Here is a 26,049-nt window from a genome sequence, read left to right as displayed (position 1 = left end):
ACTCAGTTTTAACAATTCACCAGGAATCCCATTAATTGTCTAAGAGCCCTCAGAGGAAGGTACAGTTAAAGTTGATAGTTTACAGATTGGAGAAATTGGGTATTCTGCTCGTGGTTACTCTTTTGTAAGTAATAGTCACTTAGAGCCAGGTCTCTAAGATCTCAGAGCCCATATTTTGTTTCCTAGGATCCTGTGGCTTTCCCTTGACTCATTTGTTACTGAGAAAAACAAAACAACCCCCCCAAAACAGAATATGCATTGCTTCTTTGCTAAAGGCCTCCTCCAAAGAGTCCGTGAGAATTTTCTTAAGGACTTGCGGGTGTGTCTGCCTTCGCCTCATGTATATTCTCTGGAATCACCATAGCTGCTCCCTCTGTTATCAACACTATGGAAACTCTGCCTGACTCTGTGAGTGTGTCTAAGTTAGTAACTGCTCTTTCGGGAGTATAATGAACTAGACTGAGAGTCTCAGACAGAGCAAGACAGTGGATAGTGCTCTGAACATCCTGACACCCCAGCTCCTGCCCTAGACTCAGCAAACCGCAGGGGCCTCAGAATCCCCGTGGAAGCCTCTTAGATGCCCAGGTGCATTTCTGAGGTGGGAGGAAGGCATACATCAGTTTGGTCCAGTCCTCTTCCACTATGGCACAGCTACCATGTGGTATGGGGGGAGGAACACTGGACCAGAGGTCCACCTCACACCTCAAGTTAGAACCTTCACTTCCTAGTCTGTTCTAACCAGCTGTAGCTCCTTGACCACATCACGTTGCCTAAGTTTACCTATATTTAGAATCAGGTGTTCAAATTGAGTCATTTCAGATATCTATGGCAATTTACAAATACAGTGATTAATAACCCAATGAAGTAGTAACAGCAAAGGCTTTCTGGTTCTAGTCTTCGCATCTGTTAACTTATTGAACTCTCACAAGACATATTCAATGATCTCTGTTTAATAGATGAGGAAACTGAGGCAGAGAGGAGATAAGGAGGGTTCCCAGAGTTAGACCCTCCTTATTTCCTCTCTGCCTGAGTTTCCTCATCTATAGAACGGAGTCTGGAGAATCCCCTGGACAGAGGAGCCTGACGGGCTACAGTCTATGGAGTTGCAAAGAGTCAGACATGACTGAAGTGACTTAGCACGTACACACACACACACACACACACACACACACACACACACACACACACCAGAGTTAAAACAGTTAATAAGAAAAGAGACCTAGGATTGGAACCCAAGCACCCTGGTTACTGGAACTCTGCTCCTAACTTCTACATTAGTTGCTGCAAGAATAGATGTTTACTTTTACTTTCAACTGGAGGTTCATATTTGCAGAACAGAAATAGAGACACAGAAGTAGAGAACAAACAGATGGATACCAAGGGGGAAAGGAAGGTGGGATGAATTAGGAGACTGCAATTGACAGACACGTACTATTGATACTATGTATAAGATAGATGACTAATGGGAACTTACTGTATAGCTCTGGGGACTCTACTGAATGTTCTGTGGTGACCTAAACAGGAAGGAAATTCAAAAAGAAGGGATATATGTATATGTAAGGCTTACTCACTTTGATGTACAACAGAAACTAACACAACATTGTAAAGCAACTATATTCCAATAAAAACTAGAAAGATAATAAATCCACTTATCAAAAAAAATAAAACCGGGAAATTTCCTTCCTTATTAGGCTAAGAGCAGGTGAAGAGAACGGCCTTTTATCTATTTCCTCTCCTTGCACCTAGGCTGTGTGTGCAATTAGAGGGTCCTAGGACAACCTATCCCCAATTTTTTCATGCTGGAAAGGCTTTTATATACTGACTTTCCATCTAGTAATACGACCTCTGTGAATCAAGTCGATGACAGTTGAATAAAATAAATATCTCAAGAGCAGCCTGCATCTGCAGGTGTGCAATGGAAAAGTGAGGCAGGGATGAGTACAGTTCCAGATGAAAACCCTCACGTCTCCATAGTCTTTACAGAATTGGAGCACTTCATACACTTCTCAAGAATAAAAAAGGGAAACTCCAAGGCAACAATTCTCAAAGTCTTTCCCATTATGAATTCTCTCTACTATTTTGGAATGCTTTCCCTCATAGACTTCATTTTTTGAAAGCTCGTTGTCAATCAAGCGGGTCACGATTAAGTGATACAGGATTTCCCACTTTATTCAAAGTCTTATATAATGGTCAATTAGAAATTGACTAAAAAGAGACAGTTAGAGATACTACACCAAGCTGGTAAAACTCAGCTGAAAAGCTAGAAATTCAGTATTTCTCTGAGTCATGAGAATGAATTCGGGTAAATGCATGGTCCCTGTAATGTGCTCCTAGGCTACTTCCTGTATGTTTGCTTTCTTTAGTTTCCTTTGAATTACAGGAAGTCCCTACCACTTAGTGAGCATCAGGTCTGCTGGGCAGTTTGCTTGCTTCACGTCTGATGTTTTCACTAAAATACAGATCAGGTATGACTCATTTCACTGATGAGAACACCAGAGCCCAGAGAAGCTAAGAAATGTACTCCAAGTTAACATGGATCAGTGCCAGAGTCCACATGGGCCATGTCGGCCTGACCTAAGTCCTGCTGCTTTATCCATTACAAGAGCTGGTATCTTTTGGGGAACCTATGGTATGTGAATTATAACTCAAAATAAATGGAAGGGAGGAAGGACAGAGAAAAGAAAGGAAGAGAAGGAAGAAACACTGAGATCCAGACTTCATTGTAAGCCAGGCATCAGACTTTAAAAAATTTTCTTTCAGTAATTTGAATGTGCAGCTGGTAGAGGCAGCAAGTGGTCGAAACTTTTCCAACATTGCCAGCTCAGATCTCAGGCAGCAAGGAACCATCATAGGGCTCATTATAGTGTAGAACTTGCTTCCCTGGAAAGTGTTCTGACCACTGACACATCAATTTCCTAAGGAAATAAAATGTATGTACTAAGATCTAGGTGCCAAGATGTTGGTTCACTATCGCACCATTTATAGAAACTCAAATTAATCCAAATGCCCAATTAGAAACTAAAAAATAAAGGATGTCATATGACAGACTACTATGCATCTTCCCCCAAAATGTATGTTATTTAAAGAAAAGGAAAATTAAGAAGTGTACTTGAAAACTATTATGCCTAGGAAACCCCAGTAAAATCATTACATTATACCATCACATAAATCAAAATCAATCAAAACACTAAAAACGGCATTAAGATATCTTGCTTCAACCACTGTTATGTACCTCCCTACCTCTTACAGGTTACACTTCCATTTCCTCTGCATCATTCTAGCTTTTATTTATTTAGCAAATTCAAATGAACATACAAATAGTAAATAGATAAAACACAAATGTATATGCATGAATACATACTCTAATTTCCTGCTTCACACACAAAGGGAGGAAACAATATACATTATTCTGCAATTCTTTGCACTTACACAGCATAGGGTTCTTTTATGTCAGTCTCTAGGGACTCATAGAAAGCTCTGTGATATTTCACTGGTGAATATACAATATTTGACAAACTTCCCCTGTGATATATTATTGACTTTTTTCCACTCTTTCGCTATTACAAAAAATGTTGAAATTATAACTGTTTTGTGTTATTTTGACTATGTGTATTTGGTCATTTTGACAGCAATGGCCAACTTGCCCATGATGGTTGCTGTTATTCAGTTGCTCAATTGTGTCCAACTCTTTGCAACCCCAAGAACTGCAGCACCCCAGGCTTCTCTGTCCATCACTATCTCCCTGAGCTTGCTCAAACTCATGTCCATTGAGTCAGTGATGTCATCCAACCATCTCATCCTCTGTCGCCCCCTTCAGCCTCTTGCCCTTAATCTTTCCCAGCATCAGCGTCTTTTCCACTGGGTCAGTTCTTTGCATCAGGTGGCCACAGTATTGGAGTTTCAGCTTCAGCATCAGTATTTCCAATGAATATTCAGGGTTGATTTCCTTTAGGATGGGCTGTGATGGACACAGCACCAACCTGCACCTATACCACAATGTAGGTGAAGGCCGGGAGACTGATGTCGTAGGACGGGATTTCGCTGATCTGTCAGGTGAAAAATAATATCTCATTTATCTCATTGTGGTTTTAATTTGCTTTTCTCTTTCTGTGAGTGAGGATAAGCATCTCTTTACATATTTAAAGTCAATTCAGATTTCCTGTCCTCTGCAATATTTATCCATATCCTTTGATCACTTTTTCTATCCAGTAATAATAGTAACACATATTATAACAATGCTTATTTATACATGTGTCTATTTCTATAGGTACAGACAAAACAAAAAGTTCACTGCATGGTGTGTGGGTGAAAAAAATAAGTGATTTGAAAATCCTTTTTGTGTATTAGAAAAAACATGTCTCCTTTAAAATTGGGAAGGTGTTTTTTGTTTGTTTGCTTACAACCTGCTTCAGCTTCCCTGAAACCAGTTCTTTTGAAAACCAAATAGAAGTTCAGAGCTGGAAACAAAAGAAGAGCAACCAGGTACAAGAAGGAATAAATCTAGTGTAGTCTTCTTGGTTTTGAAGAATGTGATCCGGTGTCTTTAGCTCAAATACCTGGCCCTCCTCTTAGCTATCTGAAACTATTTCTACATTGGGAAAGCATAGAAGGCAAGATGGAAAAACTGCAAATCAACGAAAGTTTTGTGCAGCTGATTTCCCTGCTGGGGCCCTGAGGGCAGTGCTGGGTAGTTTCCAACTTCTCAGCAACTTCCTGCCTCTCTCACCCTGGGCAGCTGTGGCCTGGGAGGTGCAGAGAAGGGAGGGCAGTGGGGGTGGGGAGACAGCCTGAGGGGCAGCAGGAGGGCACTGGTGTGGTTGGTGGGGTTTCACCCTCTCAGGTTTCAATTTTGTTCACGTGCTCTGTCAAGTGTGATTGATTCCTGGAAAAAGGTCACAGTCAAACTGGCCTTGACTGGCTGGGTCTCTGCAAAGTGTAGCTGGGGTGTCACAAAAAAATGAGAACAGTTAAACCACAACCAACTTTGCTCACTTTCAAAGGGTCACAGCTAATGGAATAAAAGGTCCTTCTACACACTCTTGCGATTGTTATCACACATACTCTGGGCTGGGGGTTCAGGTTCCCCACTTTTATAGACAGACTTCATCCAATGAGCTCCTCTGTGAGTTGGGAACCTTATGCTCAGGATGGCCAAATGCTGCACCTCAAGACCCTGAAGGAAAGGGCAGACAGGACTCCTTGGAACACAGGACTCCTTCCACCAACCACCTGTGCTCTTCCATGATCCGTGAGGCTGATATGTCTTGGTTTTATTTTCTCAGTGTAGACTGGGTGACATGAGACCTGATCCCCGAACCCAGTAACATGGAAAGACTGCAGATGCGGGCATCAGGGATGTGCTCTCTCCCTCATGAGAAACGAGATACAGAAGGCTCTGGGGTCACCGAGCTGTGCAATTGAGTATCATATATACTGAGTCACTCAAGCCCCCTAAAGGGACAAAATGACTTCAGAGTCAATCTCAGCAAGGCTTTCCAGATGGTAAATCAGATGACAGTCTGATGGGTAAATAGCAGAGGGCTGCTCAGCAACATGAGCATGAAGAGCAGGTGGCCCCCCTCCCCACCCAGCAGGTCCAGAGCAGGGGTCCAGGCCCTGCACTCCATCCATCCAGCTCCAGGGGGAAGCAGGGCTCTATGACTGAGGTCAAGGCTTCAGCTCTCACAGTCTGAACTTGCAGCACAGTCAAGTCACATCCTTCCTTCCTCTTGTCTTTTCTCTGAGAGCCAACATCTGGGGTCCCTGCCCTCCCAGGACAACTGGCCACGTCCTACTAGTCCAGCCTGAGCGTAGGGGGAGAGCTCCTTCCTAGGTTAAAGTCACACACTGATGTCCGGCTCAGGCCCCGTTGTGGTCATGGTGTAGACGCGGGTCCACTCCTGGGACAGGACGTTCTCACTGTGACGACACCATTGAAGTCTTGAGGTTTTAGTCCACACCCCGACCCTGGAGCTCCCCCTTTCTCCACGTGAGGTGCTCCTTCTGGTGAGGCCCCAGGCTCCCAGGGAGCTCCAGCTGCACTTCTGTTCTTAAATGTCATAATGAATAATGACAGGAAACCGAGAGACATGCTGCTTCCCATGAAGCACTGAGTTGAATATTTCTTTTTAAGAAAAACAGCTCACAATAGAATTGAGTTCATTTTGATTCAAGCTAACTAAACACAAGGGGAAATAATTTCATAGAAAGGGTTGAAAGAAGGGTATTCAGACTATTTTAGATCATACTTCTAAGAGAAAGATTCTAGCTCTGGTGACCTTCTATATGTATTCACAATCCCTCAGGTTCCCCTTTTGTAATTCCAACACTTTAGGCCAAATACATAATGCAAACAGGAAAAATAAAACTAATCATTTGATATGTTGGATTTTATTACCTTTTAAAATTGTACAAATAGCGCATGTGAATGAGTTAAAAAACATAAGGGAAATGTAGGGAGTTAAAAAAGAAATACAAAAGAAAATCGAAACATGAGACAAAACAATTCCATTCTGCAAATCAAAATAAAAAGATATTTTGCATACTAAAAAAGTGTTATTCCAATATATTAAGAAGTCTCTTTGATTAGGAACACAGCACAAGACTTTCTGCAACTATTCATTGACAGATATGATCCAGTCTTACTGAATATAGGGTGGACCACGACATTATCTTACCAGCCACAGACAGGCGACATAAATGGATGTGGGTATGGTACCATGTCTGTGAGGTATTACAATAAATAAATTCTTTATTAGCCGTTCAGTAATGTCAGCAGTGGATGTCACCATTTCAACCTTCAATAGGGAGACCCCATCTCCAGTTCCTTTTTCTTTCTGGTGACTTTCAATGAAGGTTTTTCACACTTAGAAGAAGAGAGAACACAACAATGTTTGAGATGCAGTGTACAAGGCAAAATGCTACACTTGAAAAAGCATGGGTAGGGCAACACGAGAACTTAAAGCCTTTTAGAAAAGGATCTACTATTCAGAGGCTCACAATTTTGTCTTATGTCTGTAGGAAAAGGGCCCAAAGCACAGTGGATATCACTGATGCAGGACCTTCAATACCAGGACTCCGGCTGCCTCTGCCAGCCTATCTGACTCTATGCCAACTGCCCACCTTCTATGAATCAGTGCACTACTTTTTCCTGCTTTAAAATTTTATTTCATCATTTTTTATTGAGATATAATTGATAAATAACATTTTATTAGTTTAAGTTATATCACATAATGACTATATTTGTATACATTTTGAAATGATCACCACAATAAGTCTACATAAGTTAACATCCTTCACTATACATAGTTACAGATTTTTTTTTCTTATCAGATGAAGTTTTAAGATCTAGTCTTTCCCTTCTGTGGTTAAATAATTAAGCAGAAATACAGCTTTTACAATTGACTGTTGATTTGCTCATATTTGTGAGGTTGAAATGTTTCCTTTGACGATTTGAAGGGACTGAACAATGTGCCCCAAACCGGAGGCAGGTGGAGCCCGACTGCTGTGACTGGACCACACCTGTCATCTCAGAAGCTCCAGCACACTCCAAAGATGACCATCCTGTGCAGACCAGAGTGGATGCTGGTACAGACGGGGCACCTGCGTCTGCCCTCTGCCCCTGCCAGCTGTGGGACCCTGGACCAGTCACTCACCCTCAGTCTCTCTGCCTCCGTGTAAGTGGAGACAAGGACAGTACCACCTTCCGGGACTGCTGTCCTTGCTGCCCTCAGAAGATAGGGTTTGTAATTAAATCATGCGTGACATGGAGACATTCTGGCTACAGTAAACAAAACGAACTAAGTCATCCTTATTCAGAAATGTGGGACTCTGACGTAGTTTTCATCCTTCACCAATTTATACCCAGAAAATGTTAAGAGATTTTACATAAGAAAATGTGCCTGACAAATTCTCATTAGAAATATAACTATAATCACTCTCATATTTTCTGAATTTAACTTTGAATCTACTTGAAGGAAGGCTCCATATTTAACTACTTCACTGTTACAGTTTTATTTTCAAAGACTTACTTTAACAGAAGTCTTACTCATAGTTCTAAAAGTGGTTTTTCACTGTCCTGCTTTTCTTCAGCTTCATTTTCAGATCCTAGATGGTAGAGAAGGGGAAGGAGAAAAAGTACCACATTCAATTACAGTAACAAATAATTTAACATTATAATATATGTGCATAAAATTTTAAATGAGGGCTACATGTGCTCAATCCACAAGAGATTTAAGTCAATGAAACTGTAAAATATTTTTACATTATGTCTTGTAGAAGGAAAACCTTTAAATATCATTCACACTAATCTGTCCAATGGATTTCATGTACGTTCTTCTAAAAATATTCATATAGACCAAGAACTGCTATCCACTGCTCCTCCTCGTCTGCTTCTTTGCTGAAAAGCTTACCTGGTTTTCAAGTGAAAATCTCTTTGGTATAAATAATTTAATATACATATTTAAAAAATGGCTGTATTCAGTGAGTGAGAGAGGGAGTCTAAAGTATGGGGGAAGCTGATAGTCACCACTGTGTGCTATTTCAGCAACCATAGTTACAACCATTCTGAGTCAATGTTGCATGAGCCTTCTATTATTGTTTCTTTTGAGAACATACTTTATTTTTCAATTATTATTTTTATTCATTTTTTGGCCACCACATTGAGGATGTGGGATCTTAGTTCCCTGACCAGGGACCGAATCCATGCCCTCTACACTGGAAGCACGGAGTCTTAATCACTGGACCACCAGGGAAGCCCCTACCTTCTACTGTTCTTGAATTTGACCCAGTCATTACTCTGGGATGATATCCTTAGGATATATCCTTGAGGAAATAACACTTTTTTCCATTATGAGATTTTCCCTCTAAAAATGAAAAGAAAAATCTAATGTCTGAGTGTAGAAAATTATTAATGATTATATTTCCATGAAGTATCTTTCATTTCATGGAAATATAATTCTATAGTATATAACAACATGGGAAATGAATAGGAAATAAAAGTAAAAGCAAATATATAACAAGAAATACAGTATAAGATCATATTTGATAAAAACTTATAAACTTTATATACTAGCATGAATCAGTAAGACTAGGAAAAAAAAAAAAAGACCAGGTGACTTATGTACATTTCTGGATATTCCAAAATTTCTACAATACACTTAAAGCGACTTTATAACTTTTTAAAAAGGGTATAAATAATATAGACAGTATAGCCAACACACATTATGTAAATTACAAACACAAAAGTAGAAAGAAACAAACTGTCAATACTAACATTGCTGAATAGTTTGAAGGAGAGTTATCTTCTACTTTTGTTCTTTTCACATTTTTATAGCAATTACACATTCCTCTCATACTTAGGGAAGGAAACTAAAGACGGTGGTGAGGAGACCAAGGGGACAGGTTAGGATGTCACCCACTCGCCTACAAGAGCAGCCTGCCTCACTGTCACTTCATCTTATCAGATAATACAGTTCAAAAAGGGCACTTTGACCAGGAGGGAAACTGGGGGGCAGGATAAACGGGGAGAGTGGGACTGACACAGACACAGCAGTATATACAAAATAGATAACTTATAAGGACCTACTGTATAGCACACAGAACTCTACTCAATACTCTATAATGACGTATAAGGGAAAAGAATCTTAAAATCAGTGGATATTACGTATGTGTGTAACTGATGCACTTTGCTATACAACTGAAACTAACACCACATTGTAAATCAACTATATTCCAATAATTTTATTTTTTTAAAAAAGGGCACCTTTTGGAGAACATCTGCCTGGATTATAGCCAAGAACAAATCTGGCACAGAAGAATGAACCCCCGAAGATTAAGAAAAGTCTGTGTGCCATACCTAAACCTCACAAATGTCATGTCGTTCAGATTAGGCTTGTGGTAAAACAAATACATAAAGATACAGTGGCAGGAAGGCTTCACTTCCCAGCTTATTACACTGCCAGAAATCTTAGAGACTCCGGGGTGGTTTAACTGCCATCTCACTTGGCAAGGAGTCTAAGGAAGGTGGTCACATGGAATCTTCCTGTTTCCGGGCTTACTTTCCACCTGTGAAGATAACGGCATTCAAGCCACAAAAAACTGACATGCTTTAGAACTATTGGGAAGTCCTAAATAAAGTCAAATTTTTAAAACACAATAATACATATGCTTTCCCTAATCTCAAAGTGAAAGCTACTAAGGTGTTCTGGCTATTGTCAAAGAACAAGTTCAACCAGTCTTCTCTGAAAAGTGACTATAAAAACTAATGAACCAAACAGCAAATTCAGTGCTAGGGAGGCAATCTAAGGCTTGAAACTTTGTGAGAAGTGCTTGAAAAACTGCAGAACTGAGAGAACAATATTGTTCCCCCACCTCCCATCACTCAGCTTCATGGTATGAAGGTTCTTCCGAGTATGGCAGGCTGTGAGGACTGGAAGCAGATTTACACAGTTGAAGGAGCTCCTTTCATTTGAGGTGAGGAGTAATGCAATAGTGCAACAGTGGTGTGTGAGCATAAGGCCCAGAGTCTCTGCTGGTTTGAGGTGATGGTCAAGGCTGCAGCGAGCATATGCTTGCCTGAAGCTGTGTGCAAACTCAACGGAAACCCAAGAGAAACCATGCTAGACCAGGCGACTATGAGGCTGTAAACATGTGCAGAGGAGATGCAAAAATATTCAGTAAAAAGCACAAGCGGAAGAAGACTCAAAAAGACCTGAAATTCAAATGTGCTATCCAATACATACAAATGGCCATCTGGCCAAGGATGCAAGTCTTAACCAAGGTGATTGATCACAAAACCTGTGCAATCACTGGTTAGCACTATGCTATGTGGACACAAAGGTAACTCCTAAGAACTCAGGCTTAAAAATGAAAGAATTAACAATAACAATTGAGAAGACACATCAGCAGCCACACCACAGGGGACATAATTTCAAAGACAGCCCACACCAGCATGGATGCTGTCAAATTAAATTTTTAGTGCCTTCATCTAGACGTGTTTAGCACAGATGACAGAATGCAACTGAGTTATTCTTTAAGTCAACCGTTCAATGATTCAGGACATGATAAATTACCTTTTATCCAACATCACAACTGGTTCATTTACATTATCTGAGCACATAAGAACTTCAACCCAACCATCTGAGAGATAACTGGGCTTCCTCATTCTTTCAACTTAATACACAGACAAACAGGATATGGCTAAAGCAGCAAGGAAATCTGCAAACAAACCACCTTATATCCTTTAAAATACATCCACTAAAATGTGCTAACTTCCCAAGGCTCTGTGACTCTAAAATTCAAGCCATTCCTTTACAAGGAAAAATGCTAATATTTAAATTTCTGGTGTCTCCAATTTCTTTCTTCCTCTCTTTATTCATTCCTTCAAAAGTTCTAAGTTTACTATGTACCAGGCACTCAACTTGGTACTAGAGAAAGACAGACAAGAAGGGGCAAGGCAGGCCCCAGTTCAGTTCAGTCGCTCAATCGTGTGTACATCATGAGTGTACACATGTGTTGGAGAAGACTCTTGAGAGTCCCTTGGACTGCAAGGAGATCCAACCAGTCCATCCTAAAGGAGATCAGTCCTGGGTGTTCATTGGAAGGACTATGTTGAGGCTGAAACTCCAATACTTTGGCCACTTCATGCGAAGAGTTGACTCATTGGAAAAGATCCTAATGCTGGGAAGGATTGGGGGCAGGAGGAGAAGGGGACGACAGAGGATGAGATGGCTGGATGGCATCACCGACTCGATGGGCATGGGCTTGGGTAGACTCCAGGAGTTGGTGATGGACAGGGAGGCCTGGTGTGCTGCGATTCATGGGGTCGCAAAGGGTCGGACATGACTGAGCGACTGAACTGAACTGAACTATTGCCAAATTCGGACTTAAATTGAAGGCAGGCCCCAGCTGTCCTCTTAATGATTAGGGGCCAATCAGCAGGGTACTAGGATAAAAAGCTTATAACTTCTGCTGCTGAAAACGATTTAATATTTTTCCACTGACCTAACAAGAAAGCTTTAGAGTAAAATCTTTTCTGGGCACATTAATTCCAAGAATAGTTTTTAATCTCAATTCTTTCCTAAACTGAACACAGACAATGAGAATATACAGTAAAGTAAGTCACCTTGAACACTCCTCTGCCCACTACTAATCTGGTCTTTGTCTTTTTTTTTTTAATAAATTTATTTATTTTAGTTGGGGGCTAATTACTTTACAATATTGTAGTGGTTTTTGCCTTACATTGACATGAATCAGCCATGGGTTTACATGTGTTCCCCATCCTGAACCCCCCTCCCACCTCCCTCCCCATCCCATCCCTCTGGGTCATCCCATTGCCCCAGCCCTGAGCATTTGTCTCATGCATCAAACCCGGAATGGTGTTCTGTTTCACATATGATAATATACATGTTTCAATGCTATTCTCTCAGAACGTCCCACCCTCACCTTCTCCCTCAGAGTCCATAAGACTGTTCTATGCATCTGTGTCTCTTATTCTGTCTCGCATATAGGGTTGGTCTTTGTCTTAAACAATGCAGCCACCCAGTGGAATGCTTTCAGTGTTGTTTTTGTTTAGCTTCATAATTCTATGACGTGGTAATGCTATCAACTGCCACTAGGCGGTGGTAAAAGACAAAGGAGGAAGCCCATGGCTTCCTTGATGAAAAATGCCTGAGCAGGTATTCTTCACATTATTATCCTGCTGTTCTGAACTTCTGATTCAAAAAAAAAGTACACATAGGTGCTGAGAAATTCTATTAGTCTCAGGAAAAAGGTACACAAAATCATGAACTATAATGTAAACTTCAAAAAAAAAAAAAAGAACGAGTCCTCTGACATACAAAAATCTCAAGGAAATCACCCTTATAACGAGGTAATGAAAAGTTTAATACTCATCCTAGTGTCTGCTGACTGAGAAACAGCTTTTCTGCTCAATCATATCTTTATTTCATCTGACTCTATGATTTTTTTTTTTTTTTTTTTAATATTTACTTATTTATTTTTTAGCTGGGCTAGGTCTTTGTTGCTACCTGCAGGCTTTACTATTTTTTGAGGTACATGAGCTTCTCATTGCAGTGGCTTCTTTTGTTGCAGAGTACAGGCTCTAGGTGCACAGGCTTCAGTAGATGCAATGCATGGACTCAGCAGTTGCAGCTCCCGGGCTTTAGAGTTCAGGCTCAGCAGTTGTGGCACACAGGCTTAGTTGCTCTGTGGCATGTTGGATCTTCCTGGACCAGGGACCAAACCAGTGTCCCTTGCATTGCAAGGCAGATTCTTAATCACTAGACCACAAGGGAAGCCCTATGATTTTCTTTTATATTGCTTTTAAATTCAACACCAACAGTCCAGAATATCAAGTTACTTCAAGTTCCCCTGACTCCCTATGTCACAATATGATGTCCTTGATCTTCACATGGCTTTTTCTGCCTGGAGTTTGTTTTACTCTATTGTGTGTGTGTGTGTGTGTGTGTGTGTGTGTGTGTGTGTGTTTAAAATATTTACTATGTGTAATGTGAGAATAAAATAATGTAGTCTCTAACTCAAGTTTACATCCTAATAATAGAAACAGAGTTTGTTTTACTCTATTGTGTGTGTGTGTGTGTGTGTGTGTGTGTGTGTTTAAAATATTTACTATGTGTAATGTGAGAATAAAATAATGTAGTCTCTAACTCAAGTTTACATCCTAATAATAGAAACAGGCCAAGTCACTGCCAAAGTCAGTGCAGTCAACACAGGATGACAGTGCTGTGGAAGGGATCTTACAGAACATGAGGCAAAAGATGCCCTACCTACAACTGATGGCAGTCAGGGGACATGGTGCAGTTGGGGTTAGCAAGAAAGCTTCTCAACATCTGAGTGGACACTAGGACCACAGAGGTATGTCAAGGATAGAACAAGCAAGATGCACAATGGCTTGGGGGCTCTGGTGTATTTTCAGAAATCTAAGAATGGCACACAGGAGCATAATGAGAGGAGAGTTTGGACCATGGGTAAGGGTGGATACAGGTGCTTTCTGCCAGGCTTAGGATCCAATCACTTCCTTAATCTTTTGTGTCACTGAAGGCTTTTAGGTAAGGGAATAATAACATGGTCAATTTTGCTAATATTGAAAAATATATAAAATTTGCATATATTTGCTGTGATCATAGATGCTAGCTAGCCCTGGAGCTAGGGTTCAAGTCCAAGCTCCACCTTCTTACTCTTTGTGTAATACTGGATGAACTATCTCACCTCTCTGTGCCCCAACTTGCTGATCTCTAAAACAGGAATAATGAGACTTTAACCTCCTTAGAGAGGTTATGAGGAACCCTCAGAACAATGTAGTCATTCTATCTAACATGGTATTATTATGGCTGGTTGGGAGAAGGCAACTGAGGAAGAGGCTGTTGCAGAAACAGAAGTGATGAAAATTTAAATGAAATCAAGGAGGTAGCAACAAAGAGGATCAAAATGACATGGTGAACGATGGGCTGGGAGCCACAGGTAAGGGGGCAGAGTCCCCAGTGAGGCTCTGGTTTCTGACATGGGCAACTGGGTGGGTGGTGCTCTCAGACATGGGGGATTCTGGAGGAAGGTCAGTCAGGGGATGACAGATAACAGAGAGCATCAAGCCTCTCGCCTGTCCACATATTAGTGCGTAAGGCCCTCTATCAGTTTATTTTTACATCTCTGTATCTCATCATGGGTTGTACATCAAGACCACGTCTTATTTATATTCATATCCTAAATGTCTGGTATGTTAAATGTTTGCTAAGAGTATTGAGAAGTAGAGGAGGTGAGGTGAGGGGGGAAAGCTTCTGAATGATAGACAAAAACATAAATGATAAATCAAATATTCTACCTGCTTCAGATTCAGGAGGAGAATAAAACTGACCATCAGAAAGACCCCCAGGTATCAGCGCCGCCCTCTCCGAGGCATCCTGAACTATCAAGAGTCCTGGAAGAGAAGAAATTCAGATGCTGGGAATGATGTCACTGTTCTGGTAGCTTTGTGGCCAGGTTAACCAAAATAAAACAGTGTTATTATTACATTTTTAAAACTCTTAGTAGGAAAGGGTACTTTGAAAAATCTTTCAACCAAAAACTAAGTGTTAATAGAATCTTTGCATCTGGAAATACCTACTTCCCTATAGAAATCAACAACATCAAAACCAAAGCACACAGCCAAACCAAAAAAAAAGAACTCATGATCTTGTACAAATGGCCTCCAGTCTACATCTGGTTAGAGAAATGCCAGCATAAAAGCAAAAAAACACTAGCAGAGAGGCTGTCAACAATGCATTCTTCTGGCTGAAGCTGAGTTACACTGAGATAAAGCTGGAAGAAGCACCAGGCCAAACAGCAGGAGCCAGGTGTACATGTAATATTGGTTACAGTGAAAATAAATGCTGTTTTCAATGTTTTCACTAATTATGTGTTTTGCTTTATTAGTTACTTTAGTTTACTCACATAGGATTGCAAGCCTCAGTCATACGAACAGTTGACATACTTTCACTAAAGTTCAGTTTGATGTTTATATACAACTTAAACAATTTTTATTTTTTTACTTTTGGCCAGGCCTGGCAGCACGAGGGATCTTAGTTCCCTTACCAGGGTTTGAACCCACACTCCCTGTAGTGGAAGCCCAGAGTCCTAACCACTGAACTACCAGGGAATTCCTCTATTTACAACTTTTTAACAAGTGGCTTCATTTAGCTTTACTTGTCCCTTTTCCACAATACAGTTTCATAAAAGAACAGAGGGCACAGGATAGAAGATGGATCTTAGTCTGATTAATGTGTTTTAAAATCTATTCTTGAATGATAATTCTTTTCTCACTGATTTCTTCTTTGTATATGAACTTTTGAAAAATAAAACCACTTACAAGGTTATTTTTCCTTCTACTATATCTTGAGGTTATAATCATGTTTAACTTTCTGTAAGACATAGAATTTTTTTTTTTTTTTTGCCTATTAGGTGGGGCAAATCCAGCCAGATGATTCAGAGAACATAAAAACAGCAAGTCTTACAATTGTCTGAGTCTCTGCTTTGAACTTTGATTATATGTGTCTAAGGGGACAGGTGGAATATGTGTGGTTCCACGAAGGCCATCATGCAGAGAAGAATTCCAGCCCAATAATTCAGTCTAAAGTTCAATCATTTGGATCTCCCAGTGAACATGCTGTGATGCTCAAAGCCACACAAGGAGATGATAACAACTTTAACAGGATTCATGACCACACATTGCCAGCTCTCACCCTCTACTCAGAGGAGGATGGAAAGCCTGAGACGGGTGAACATTTCTCTGGCTGGCTAACTTCCTCCTCTCCCTTCCATCTCCATCAGCAACCCATCAACAGTCCCCCTGCAGGCGCTCAGTTATTCACATGGCAGCCCAAAGGCACCACCTGTGGGATGGACAGTGATAGGAGGCTCTGGAGAATCAAGAACTTCTATGTAGAACTGCTACCTTGGCACCAAATGCTCCGTGACCTCTAGCTATTATCAACAGGGAGAAAAGGTCAACCTGTCTGAGGAGAAGGAGGCGTTGGCTACTGTTGTTGCTGCTAGAATGTCTTTTCCACCAGTATTCACACTTCCTTCCAGGGAAGTCTGCCCTAACAGCTGGAGCGAGGGGCCACATCCTGTCCCTGTTCCTGTTCCTTTCCCTTCATCCAACTCTTCCCACAATATCTCCTGCAGCCTGCAGGGTACAGACCCCAGATCTGCCTAACTCCACCCACAGCTCCATGCAAAGCCAGATCTCTGAACCCTCCTACACTTTTGGTGGGAATGTAAATTGTCCCAGCCACGATGGAGAACAGTATGGAGTATAAAAAACTAAAAATAAAGCTACCATGTGATCCAGTAATCCCACTCCTGGGCATATATCTGGAGAATACCATAGTTCAAAAAGATACACGCAGCCCAGTGTTCACTGCAGTACTATTTACAACAGCCAGGACATAGAAGCATCCTAAATGTCCACTGACAGATGAATGGATAAACAAGAATGGTACATATATACAATGAAATATTACTCAGCCTTAAAAGAAGTATGAAATAATGCCATTTGCTGCAACATGGCTGGACCTAGGGATCATCATACTAAGTGAAACAAGTTAGGCCAAGATAAATATGATAATTACTTATACATGGAATCTAAAAATCAATACAAATGAACTCATTAACAAAACAGAAATGGACTCACAGACTTAGAAAACAAACTTATGGTTACCAAAGGGGAAAGGTGGGAGAAGAAGGGATGAATTAGGATGTTGGGATTATATATATACACTAATATTTATAAGATAAATCATCAACAAGGACCTACTGTATAGCATAGGGAACTCTATTTAATACTCTGTAATATTCTATAAGGGAAAAGAATCTGGAAAGGAATAAATATATGTATATGAACAACTAAATCACTTTGTTGTACATGTGAAACTAACAAACATTGTAAATCAACTATACTCCAATAAAAATTAAAAAACTAAAAAAAACAAGTCAGAACTCTGCAGCCCCTCCTCCTAACCTCGCTAGTCTCAGGAGGTAAACTCGGAGAGAAACTTACTGTTTTCTTCTTCTGCCTCTTGAGGTAACACTTTGAAGTCCAGAAACCACGTCTCAATCCAGGCAAGGATGAAGGAAATGATGGGCAGCACATAGCCAAAAGCCCCTTGTGAGAAAAGCTGGAAGAACAGACGTGACCAGGAGAGACAAACATAGTTACCATGAGCTCATTCTAGAGAACAAGGCATCAGTACAGACAGTCACGGCACAGAAAAAGTGGAAAGCCGTACCTTTGAGAGGATCACTTTTGCTAATAAAAAGGCACTGGTCACTGCGGTTGTCAACTGAAAGACACATAATCCAGCAACATTCAAATTAGATATCTGACACTGTAAAGGCATCTCTCTCATGCAGGAGAACCATCTGAGCCAGGATCAGGTAATGCTTGAAAAGGCCCTGGCACACCTGGCTTCCACCCATTTCATTTTACCTCTGTCCCCTAAACCAGATGGGGGCAAAGAGGGCTTCCACATGGCACGTATGCCCTGTGTGGCAGCTTGAGGCTTCCCTTCACCCACATGCTGGTATGTCGGGAAACTCAATTTTGTCCACTGGAGGGTACAACATGTAAAGACGCTATCTGCATAGAAGGGACCAGTGAAAGCAAGGCAGGGCTCTGCCAGGGCTCAGGAAGCCCAGAGATTACTCCCACAGGACCTAGGCCTTGTGTCTTCATCCTCTAACTAATATATCTAGCAATAAGAAACCTAACCAAAGTGAATGCCAACAGGAGTCTTGACTGACAAGATGGAGGTCAAGAAATACCAGGTGTCATGCTTGGTCACTATTAACAAAGTTGCAGAGTCAGTTTTGTTAGCAAAACACAACACACACACACACACACACACACACACGCACATATACATGTTAATACATACACACATAGACACCCCAGGATTGGGAGAGGAGGCATCTTCCATTCTGATACTAATTAATTTTACAGGCTGACACTAAGTGCTTTTCAAGAACCAGCTGACTCCTTCCAGCTGCCTGGCCCCCTCTCTGTAAATGTTTTTAGAACAAGAATCAGAAACAATAAAGTGGATGTGCTTAAAGTGACCCTTTGATAATTTCAGGCTAGAGATTGAGGAAGGTTTCTTAAAACTCACTGCACAGTCAACCACTTTCCGAAACAAACGTTGAGACAGATTTTCTGAAAGATATCAGTGCACATCATGGAAACTGAACAGAATGTCCCAAATTGGGATGGCTGGAGAAAATGGACAAGCGACAACCATCACAGCTGTTTGGGATCAGCAATAGCGTACATTCAGGAAAGGGAGCTGAGTCTGACTGAAACTGATGGCCTCCATCCATGAAATGTGAGCTTGGAGTCCGATGGATGGTTTGACAGCAGCCCAGGGGTTCTGTGGATGCTCAGAAGAGATGGTCCAGGTAGACAAGGCACCTGGCAGATGCCCTCTTAGGACAGCACACAACTCCATGCCCAGCTGGACAAACCCGTGCCAGGCCCACACAGACCAAGGTCCCACACAGTTTAGTCCTGCCCAAGTCTTCCAGTCTGAGGAGCTTCCCCCATATACCTGCCTTGTTTAGAGCTCTCAACACGGTGACTGTTCAGAGGTCCATGGAAATGACAAAAATAATTCAGGCAGAATTGTTTATAATTCTTCTTTCAACCAATGAATATTTATTGAGAAGAGCTTGTGCCAAAGCTCTGGGCTGGATGCCAGGAAATGGAGCTGAGTAAAAAATGCCACTGCCTTCAAGAAATCTGAAGGCAGCAATAAAAGGGAACTTGGCTTCCCTGGTGGCTCAGATGGTAAAGCGTCTGCCTGCAATGCAGGAGACCCGGGTTCGATCCCTGGGTTGGGAAGATCCCCTGGAGAAGGAAATGGCAACCCACTTCAGTACTCTTGCCTGGAAAATTCCATGGACGGAGGAGCCTGGTAGGCTACAGTCCATGGTGTCACAAAGAGTCGGACAAGACTGAGCGACTTCACTTTCACTTTCTTTCTTTACCTTTAAGACTAGAGGGAGGTGGGTAACACAGGGAGGAAGGCAGGGATCAAAATCAGCAGAGACCAAATGGCGAAAAATCACCAAGAAGTTTCAACATAAGAGGAAATGGTCCAAACTGCTTTGAGACAGAGGGACTGAACTCATCTCTCATTTGCAAAATGAGGTAGAGGGTGGGCTAGTGCTTTGACCACAATCACTGCTGGGCCCCTGGATTCCTCATTTGTCTCAGTTTCCACAGCAATAAAGCTAGTTACTCATCACCTCTGCAGAGAAGCCCTGGAGAACGAAACCTACTGAGGTGTGAATTATCGGGATTCAGGAGAAGCTGGGGGGATTCAACTCAGGTGGAAACCACATGCGCCCCCAGCTCAGCCCTCTTGTGAGCAGGCCTTGGCCACCAGCACTGGCGGGGGGAACCACTCACCAGGCATACTCACCGCTATGGCCCACCAATGGCGCAGTCTGCACACCGCATATGCAAGTATTAACACTTTAAATCGAAAAACTGCCAAAAGCTATATTAAAAAAAAAAGACAAGTTTTCAGGAATATGCACAAAGATATACATCAAGTTTTATGAAGAACCCACCAAAGTGTTTTCATTATTCTGATTTGGTTGAAAACTGTCACAGATGGGTACTGGTCTATAGACCAGTTTGGGATCTCTGCTCTAGAATTTGTGGAATATCGAGTAGACAGGGACTCAAATTAACTTCCCATTATTAACAAAAGAATATATAGTGAGGTGTTTCGTATACCTTTGTATTTGAGTCCACATAGATTCTGATATCCTTTTAAGGTTGGAGACAATGTTTTGAAAGTTGACTTTCCACTCCAAGTACCTTTCCACTCACTTTTGATAACGGGTTGTTAGTGAAGTCCGCTGGAAAGCTCTGAGTTACTGGGGTGTTGCTAGAGTTCTGCAATCCCAGGAGCTGCCCTCTGACTGTTCACCATGGTTCAGGGACTTTTGTGAAACGCTTTATGTGTATTACTCTCCCACATAATCCCCTACCCCAGCAATTCCATGAGTCAGCAACCATTACAATGGATATAGAAACTGTCCAAGGCCACATAATCTTAGTGAGGAAGCCAGGATTGAACCTAGGTAGCCTGATTTCAAAGATCAGGCCTTTAGCCACTATTTCAATTGTCTTAGTAATTCTCATTTACTAAGGAATAAACATAGAATAAAATTTTACCTATTTTACTTGAAAAATATGCTTATTCTGAGTAGTAAGAAGTCAGGTGGCTCTTGAGTAATGCCCTGGGGTAGGGGTCTGCCAAATGTTCCTCACTAATCAAAACTGCTGAATGGCTAGAAGCTGACAACTTCATTGCTGTCACTGGCTGTATGACCTCACTCAAGTCCTTTTCATGTAAATGAAGTTTACAGCTATATTTGTTTTAATTTGGGCTTTCATTAAAAATGGGTTTACCAGTAATGTGCTAACCATTTAATTTCTTTATTTATCCTACTCCTATCTCTGCATTCTGGACTTGGCAAAAGCATAAATCTTTATTCCTTTATCTCAAAGTCTCCCAGATCCCAAGGTTTCCTGGAGGCTGTGCCTATTTTCAGGGCCAGGCGTGACAGTCTTTCCAAGCTGAGCTAATAGGTCCCACCTAATTGTCCAATATCATTAACTCTCTAAGCAGAGTTCAGACAACCCTTGGAGATCTGGCCAGAGGATTAACTTGGCTTCCTAATAATTCCTGGCTCAGACTACTTAAGAGAAATTCATCAGAGGAAATAAAAGGAAAGAGAGAAGTCAATTTTGTTATTACATGTCAATAGCTTTACAGAAAAAAATTATCAAGGGATTTAGGATCTAACATGCTCTGCCACAAGTTCAGTGACTTGGGGTAGGTCAAGACACTGACCCATGAGACTCAATGTCTTCCTCTGGAAAAGCAGATTAAAATATTGGTGGTTTTCCAAATACTCTGTGGCAGCCAAATACTTTTTCAAAACAATCTTATTGGAACACTAACATACTGTACAGATGAAAATGGAATCTACTCAGATTGCAAGGGGGTGATGACAAGGAACCTGGATCTCTATTTACTGGGAATCTCATCTCTTTCCTGCTACACACTTCAGCAGGGTAAGTCAGAAAAACAAAACAAAGCTAGAATTTTTAGAGCAGTTCAAAAGCCACTAGAAACTATAATCATTAATATTCTCAACCAAAACTTATGATGATGATAACAATGATTAGAGGTAAATCTCTGAGCTTCTGAGACATACCTTTCACTGGGCTAAGTGTTTTCTGGGTATTACTTTATTTATGTTTCAGAACTATGATGATTTCATTTCACATAGGAGCAAACTGAAGTTTAGACCTAATATATACAAAGATATACAATTAGTGACTGTGTTATGAATAAAACCCAGGTTTTTCTGACTGTAAGGGTCTTAATCATTGTACACACAGCTTCTAAGGATAGTGAATAGTTAAGATGAATTTGGGGGAATTTTTAAGGAATTTTAATTGCCTATACTAACACAATGCTAGGACCTGACTTATTCATACTATCACCTGTAAAAAGATACCATGGAGATCTATCAAACCCAATCAAAGTCACAGTGTATCCTAGAAAGATACTGCAAATATTCCTTTGAATAAAATGAACACCTCATCTACAGATAACTGCGTCTATATAATTCTACAACTGACTAATGTTGCCCAGATTGTCAATATATCAGTTTTCTCAAAAACTCCTATTATGGAAAAATGAAACAGAATTATTATTAAAAATACACTCAGAAATCTACCACAAGACAGAAAAGGAATGGCATTTTCACTGTGTTATTATATTAACAGGTAAATTTTCCTTTTTAGCATCTGCTGATGGCTTCTATCTCAGCTACTTTTGAAAGAATAAAGGAAAATCTGAATGACTTCTTCTGCTTTGCTCCCTTATTTCTCATTAATCTTTTCTTTCCTTGAAACGACCAGAGAGAACAGGAGCACTGAATGGTCCTTTACCAAGGATAAAGGTAAAGGAAAGATAATGTTTAAAAGAGGAAAAAAGAATTACATAGAAACTGAGGTCTACTGAGAGGAAATATGCTTTTTGGTTAGTCTCATCATGTCCGAAATGCAATATACAACAGAATACTCACAAATATATCAAAATAAGAAGAGTAGTAGTCATACCGCACCACCTCTTTCTCTAACGTGTTCTCAATACCTCCATTCACCTGGGAAGGACAGGAAGAAATGAAAATGAGAGTGTTATGTGCGAAAAGGAAACAGGAGAACATACAAGTAAGGCTTTACAAACACTTTTGTATCTTCTTCAGAAGACAGAGAACAATAACCAGAAATTTTATAACATGTAAGAACCCTCATATTTTGAACAGAAAAATGGTGAAGGGCATTTCCCACTTCAATTCTGAATTCAACAAATAGATAATGGCGAACAGTGCCTTTTTGTAGCTTGTATTTTGGCACACCAAAATGTTAAACATGATTTTTGTTTCTTGTAAGAGAATGAATTCAATCATACAAACATGTATTTTTATGGAAGACAATTAACATTTATCCAGGCTTCCTCTCACTTTCTGATCACTCTTCACTATTTTAAGTCTTGGAAGGCCAAGTTGTCCCATAATCGCTTAGCAAACATCCATGACAACAGTTATCATGACACAGAAGAGAAATGTAAAAAATCTCCCTGGTTGTTCCTATTTGCTCCTAGCATTTTAAAATTCTGCACTCTTGAATAGATAACAAAATAAAGGCCAAGCTAGACCTACAATCATATGTGACAAAGTCATAGTAGATGATGTAAAGTAAACCTATTATGATAAATTTTCTGTCCTCTCCCAATTCTATCAAGATGAATTTTAAATGATCAAGTTTAAAATTCTGCATATCAAACTACGAAGAATACTACTTTTTTAAAAGTAGTATTCTTTTAAACAAAAAAATCAGAAAGGAACATCTGTCTGACAGCTAAGAAAGGGCCCAAGCAGACCCTCTATAACTGTGAGGACCTGTGATTAGCTGATAATAGGGAACATGATGTACAATAGCAAATTCGAGTTTCCCATCTGGAGTACAGACACTGTTGGTCCTGACAAACCGGTGCAGTTGTCTGAGGACAAATTAAAGGGCAATTAACCAGAGATCTGGGTGAAAGAAAAAAGGGGAAAAAGTCAGTAAGGAATACCTTTGTACGATTTACGTGTGTGTGTGTGTCTGTGTGTGAAAGTTGCTCAGTAGTGTCCGACTCTTTGCAACCCCATGGACTGTAGCCCACCAGGCAGGCTCCTCTATCCATAGGGATTCTCTAGGCAAGAATACTGGAGTGGGTTGCCATGCCCTCCTCCAGGGGATCTTCCCAACCCAGGGATCGAACCCAGGTCTCCTGCATTGCAGGTGGATACTTTACCATCTGATCCACCACAGAAGCCCAAGAATACTGGAGTAGGTAGCCTATCCCTTCTCCAGCAGATCTTCTCAACCCAGGAATTGAACCGGGGTCTCCTGCACTGCAGCCGATTTCTTTACCAGCTGAGCTAACAGGGATTTACTGCGATTTACTAATCGGTCGTTTTAGAGTAAAAGTTGACACGAGGAAAGAATCCTCTTGGCTTAGATATCTTTTCAAGTACAGTTGACCCTTGAACAACAGGGATTTGAACTGCATGGGTTCACTTACAGGTGGCTATTTTTCAACAGTAAATATTATAGTCCTACATAGTCCATGGTTGATTGAATCCACGGGTGCGGGGGAATCATGCATATGGAGGGCTGGCTATAGATTATACAATATATCCCCTCCCCTGCACTGTCCAAGGTCAAATGTACTTGTTATAAAAATGGAATATACAACGAACACTATTTTGTACCTTAAATCCTTAACGAGGCTTAGATTTCTGTGTAATTTGTGTAAATGAGCTACAGACCTGAATATAAGCCTTTACCAATGAATAGAATTAAAAACCTGGGAACAAGGAGAAATAATTGAAAGCCAACCAAGCACCTAGTATCACTGTTGTGTTTTTCCAGACCAGGGAAACTTAATATCCAAAATATTCTAAAAAATGATTATTCCAAGTAGACTATGGCAAAGAGGCATTCTCTACCACACAGAAACCAACCCTCCTGGCTGAGTGAACAGGAATTAAAGCTGCTGATGCAGTTCTGCAATAACAAGCCAGTAGAAAGAGGTCCTCTTCAGTATCCATAAACTTTAAAATAAACTGTCATTTCATGTTGCCTTTAAACAGAGAAAGGGCTTCCCCAGTGGCTCAATGGTAAAGAATCCAACTGCCAATGCAGGAGACACAAGAGACATGGATCAGGAAGATCCCTTGGAGTAGGAAATGGCAATCCACTCCAGTATTCTTGCCTGGAATATTCCATGGACAGAGTCTGGTGGGCTACAGTCCATGGGGTCGCAGAGTCAGACACAACTGAGCATGTGCACAAAAGAAGAACTTAAATAGAGTAAAATCTGCATCTCTAACCCCAACTTACACTCAAAATTACTTCAAAATCTTGGCCTCTAGTATAAGATGTCCCAGACAGATTCATCTTTAATTTCACATGGACCCCACTTCCCAATCATGGTTCTGTCAGAACTGGTACTGTTATTCTAGATTCTGTCCTTAGAAATCCTAAGAGTCATCTTTGGATACTGGGGTGATAAAATCAGCTTATCAACAAATCATTATATTTCTTCCTTTAGTATGTCTCTCAAGTTAGCTGTTTCTTTTCTACTTCCACAACCTTCCATGGAGATCCTCCAAAAACTTCTGAGTTAACGTTCTTACTATCAATCTGCCTGGAATTTAACCTAATCTGCAAACCACTGCTATGAACTTGATCCATTCACCAAGTATCTGTTGAGCACCTAGTGAGTGCCAAGGACTATTCTACACACAGGAAATACTTCAGTAAACAAATGAATATCTATGTCTTTGTGGAACTAACATTCTAGCAAGTGCAGACAGACGACACATAAGAAAATCAGAAGAAAAGGAAAAAAGAAAATTGGTGCTACAAAGGACAGAAGCAGGACGGTGTGGTGGAATAACTCCTTTGTGGTGGGTGGTCATGGAAATCTTCCCTTGGTGACTGATTTAAATGAATTAAATCAGTTGAAATGACTGATACTAGCATAGTAAAACAAAATCTACATCAAGATGAAGGAAATGAACCAATTCATATAGAAGAATGGGTCTAAGACAGAAGAGAGCTTGTTCTATTCTGTGAATAGAAGTCTGGCTGACCTGGGTGGGCCAGGAACAAAGAGTGGGAAAGGAAATTGCGGTTGGCTTCTTGGGTGCCTTGGATTTTATTTCAAGGGCTCTGATAGGTCAATGAAAAGTTTTAAACAGAAAATGTTACCTATGTTTCTACTTTTTCTACTTTTAAAAGTCACTCTGGCTTCTATCAGGAGAATGGATTTGGGGAGGGCAAGAGTGGAATCCAGGACTTCCCTGGTGGCTCAAATGGTAAAGAATTTGCTTGCAAAGCAGGAGACCCAGGTTCGA

The 26,049-nt window shown here is 40.7% G+C and overlaps 1 protein-coding gene and 1 non-coding gene across 4 annotated transcripts in view; one reads left to right on the top strand and one right to left on the bottom strand.

Annotated features, from left to right (window-relative positions):
• Window positions 1-6,374: 6,374 nt before the first annotated feature.
• STARD3NL (STARD3 N-terminal like) overlaps window positions 6,375-26,049 on the bottom strand; it is a 60,198-nt gene continuing 40,523 nt past the window's right edge. For all 3 annotated transcript variants that reach the window (XM_081536011.1, XM_081536010.1, XM_081536012.1), the window contains 7 exons: window positions 22,666-22,743; window positions 19,974-20,051; window positions 17,784-17,837; window positions 17,555-17,672; window positions 14,840-14,935; window positions 8,031-8,106; window positions 6,375-6,865 (listed from right to left, as the gene is read on the bottom strand). In XM_081536011.1, coding sequence (XP_081392137.1) covers window positions 8,048-8,106; window positions 14,840-14,935; window positions 17,555-17,672; window positions 17,784-17,837; window positions 19,974-20,051; window positions 22,666-22,743 — 483 coding nt within the window. In that variant the 3' untranslated portion in view covers window positions 6,375-6,865; window positions 8,031-8,047. The remainder of the gene's footprint in view (window positions 6,866-8,030; window positions 8,107-14,839; window positions 14,936-17,554; window positions 17,673-17,783; window positions 17,838-19,973; window positions 20,052-22,665; window positions 22,744-26,049) is intronic.
• Window positions 19,319-19,390, top strand: TRNAC-GCA (transfer RNA cysteine (anticodon GCA)). The gene has a single exon. It is a non-coding gene; the product is annotated as a tRNA-Cys (tRNA).

Source organism: Giraffa tippelskirchi, chromosome 10, assembly GCF_054371585.1.
Source record: "Giraffa tippelskirchi isolate mGirTip1 chromosome 10, T2T-mGirTip1v1.2.pri, whole genome shotgun sequence".
In the NCBI taxonomy this organism is placed as follows: Eukaryota; Metazoa; Chordata; class Mammalia; order Artiodactyla; family Giraffidae; genus Giraffa; species Giraffa tippelskirchi.
Note: the sequence above shows the minus strand (reverse complement) of the source record. Positions and strands in the feature narration are given on the sequence as shown.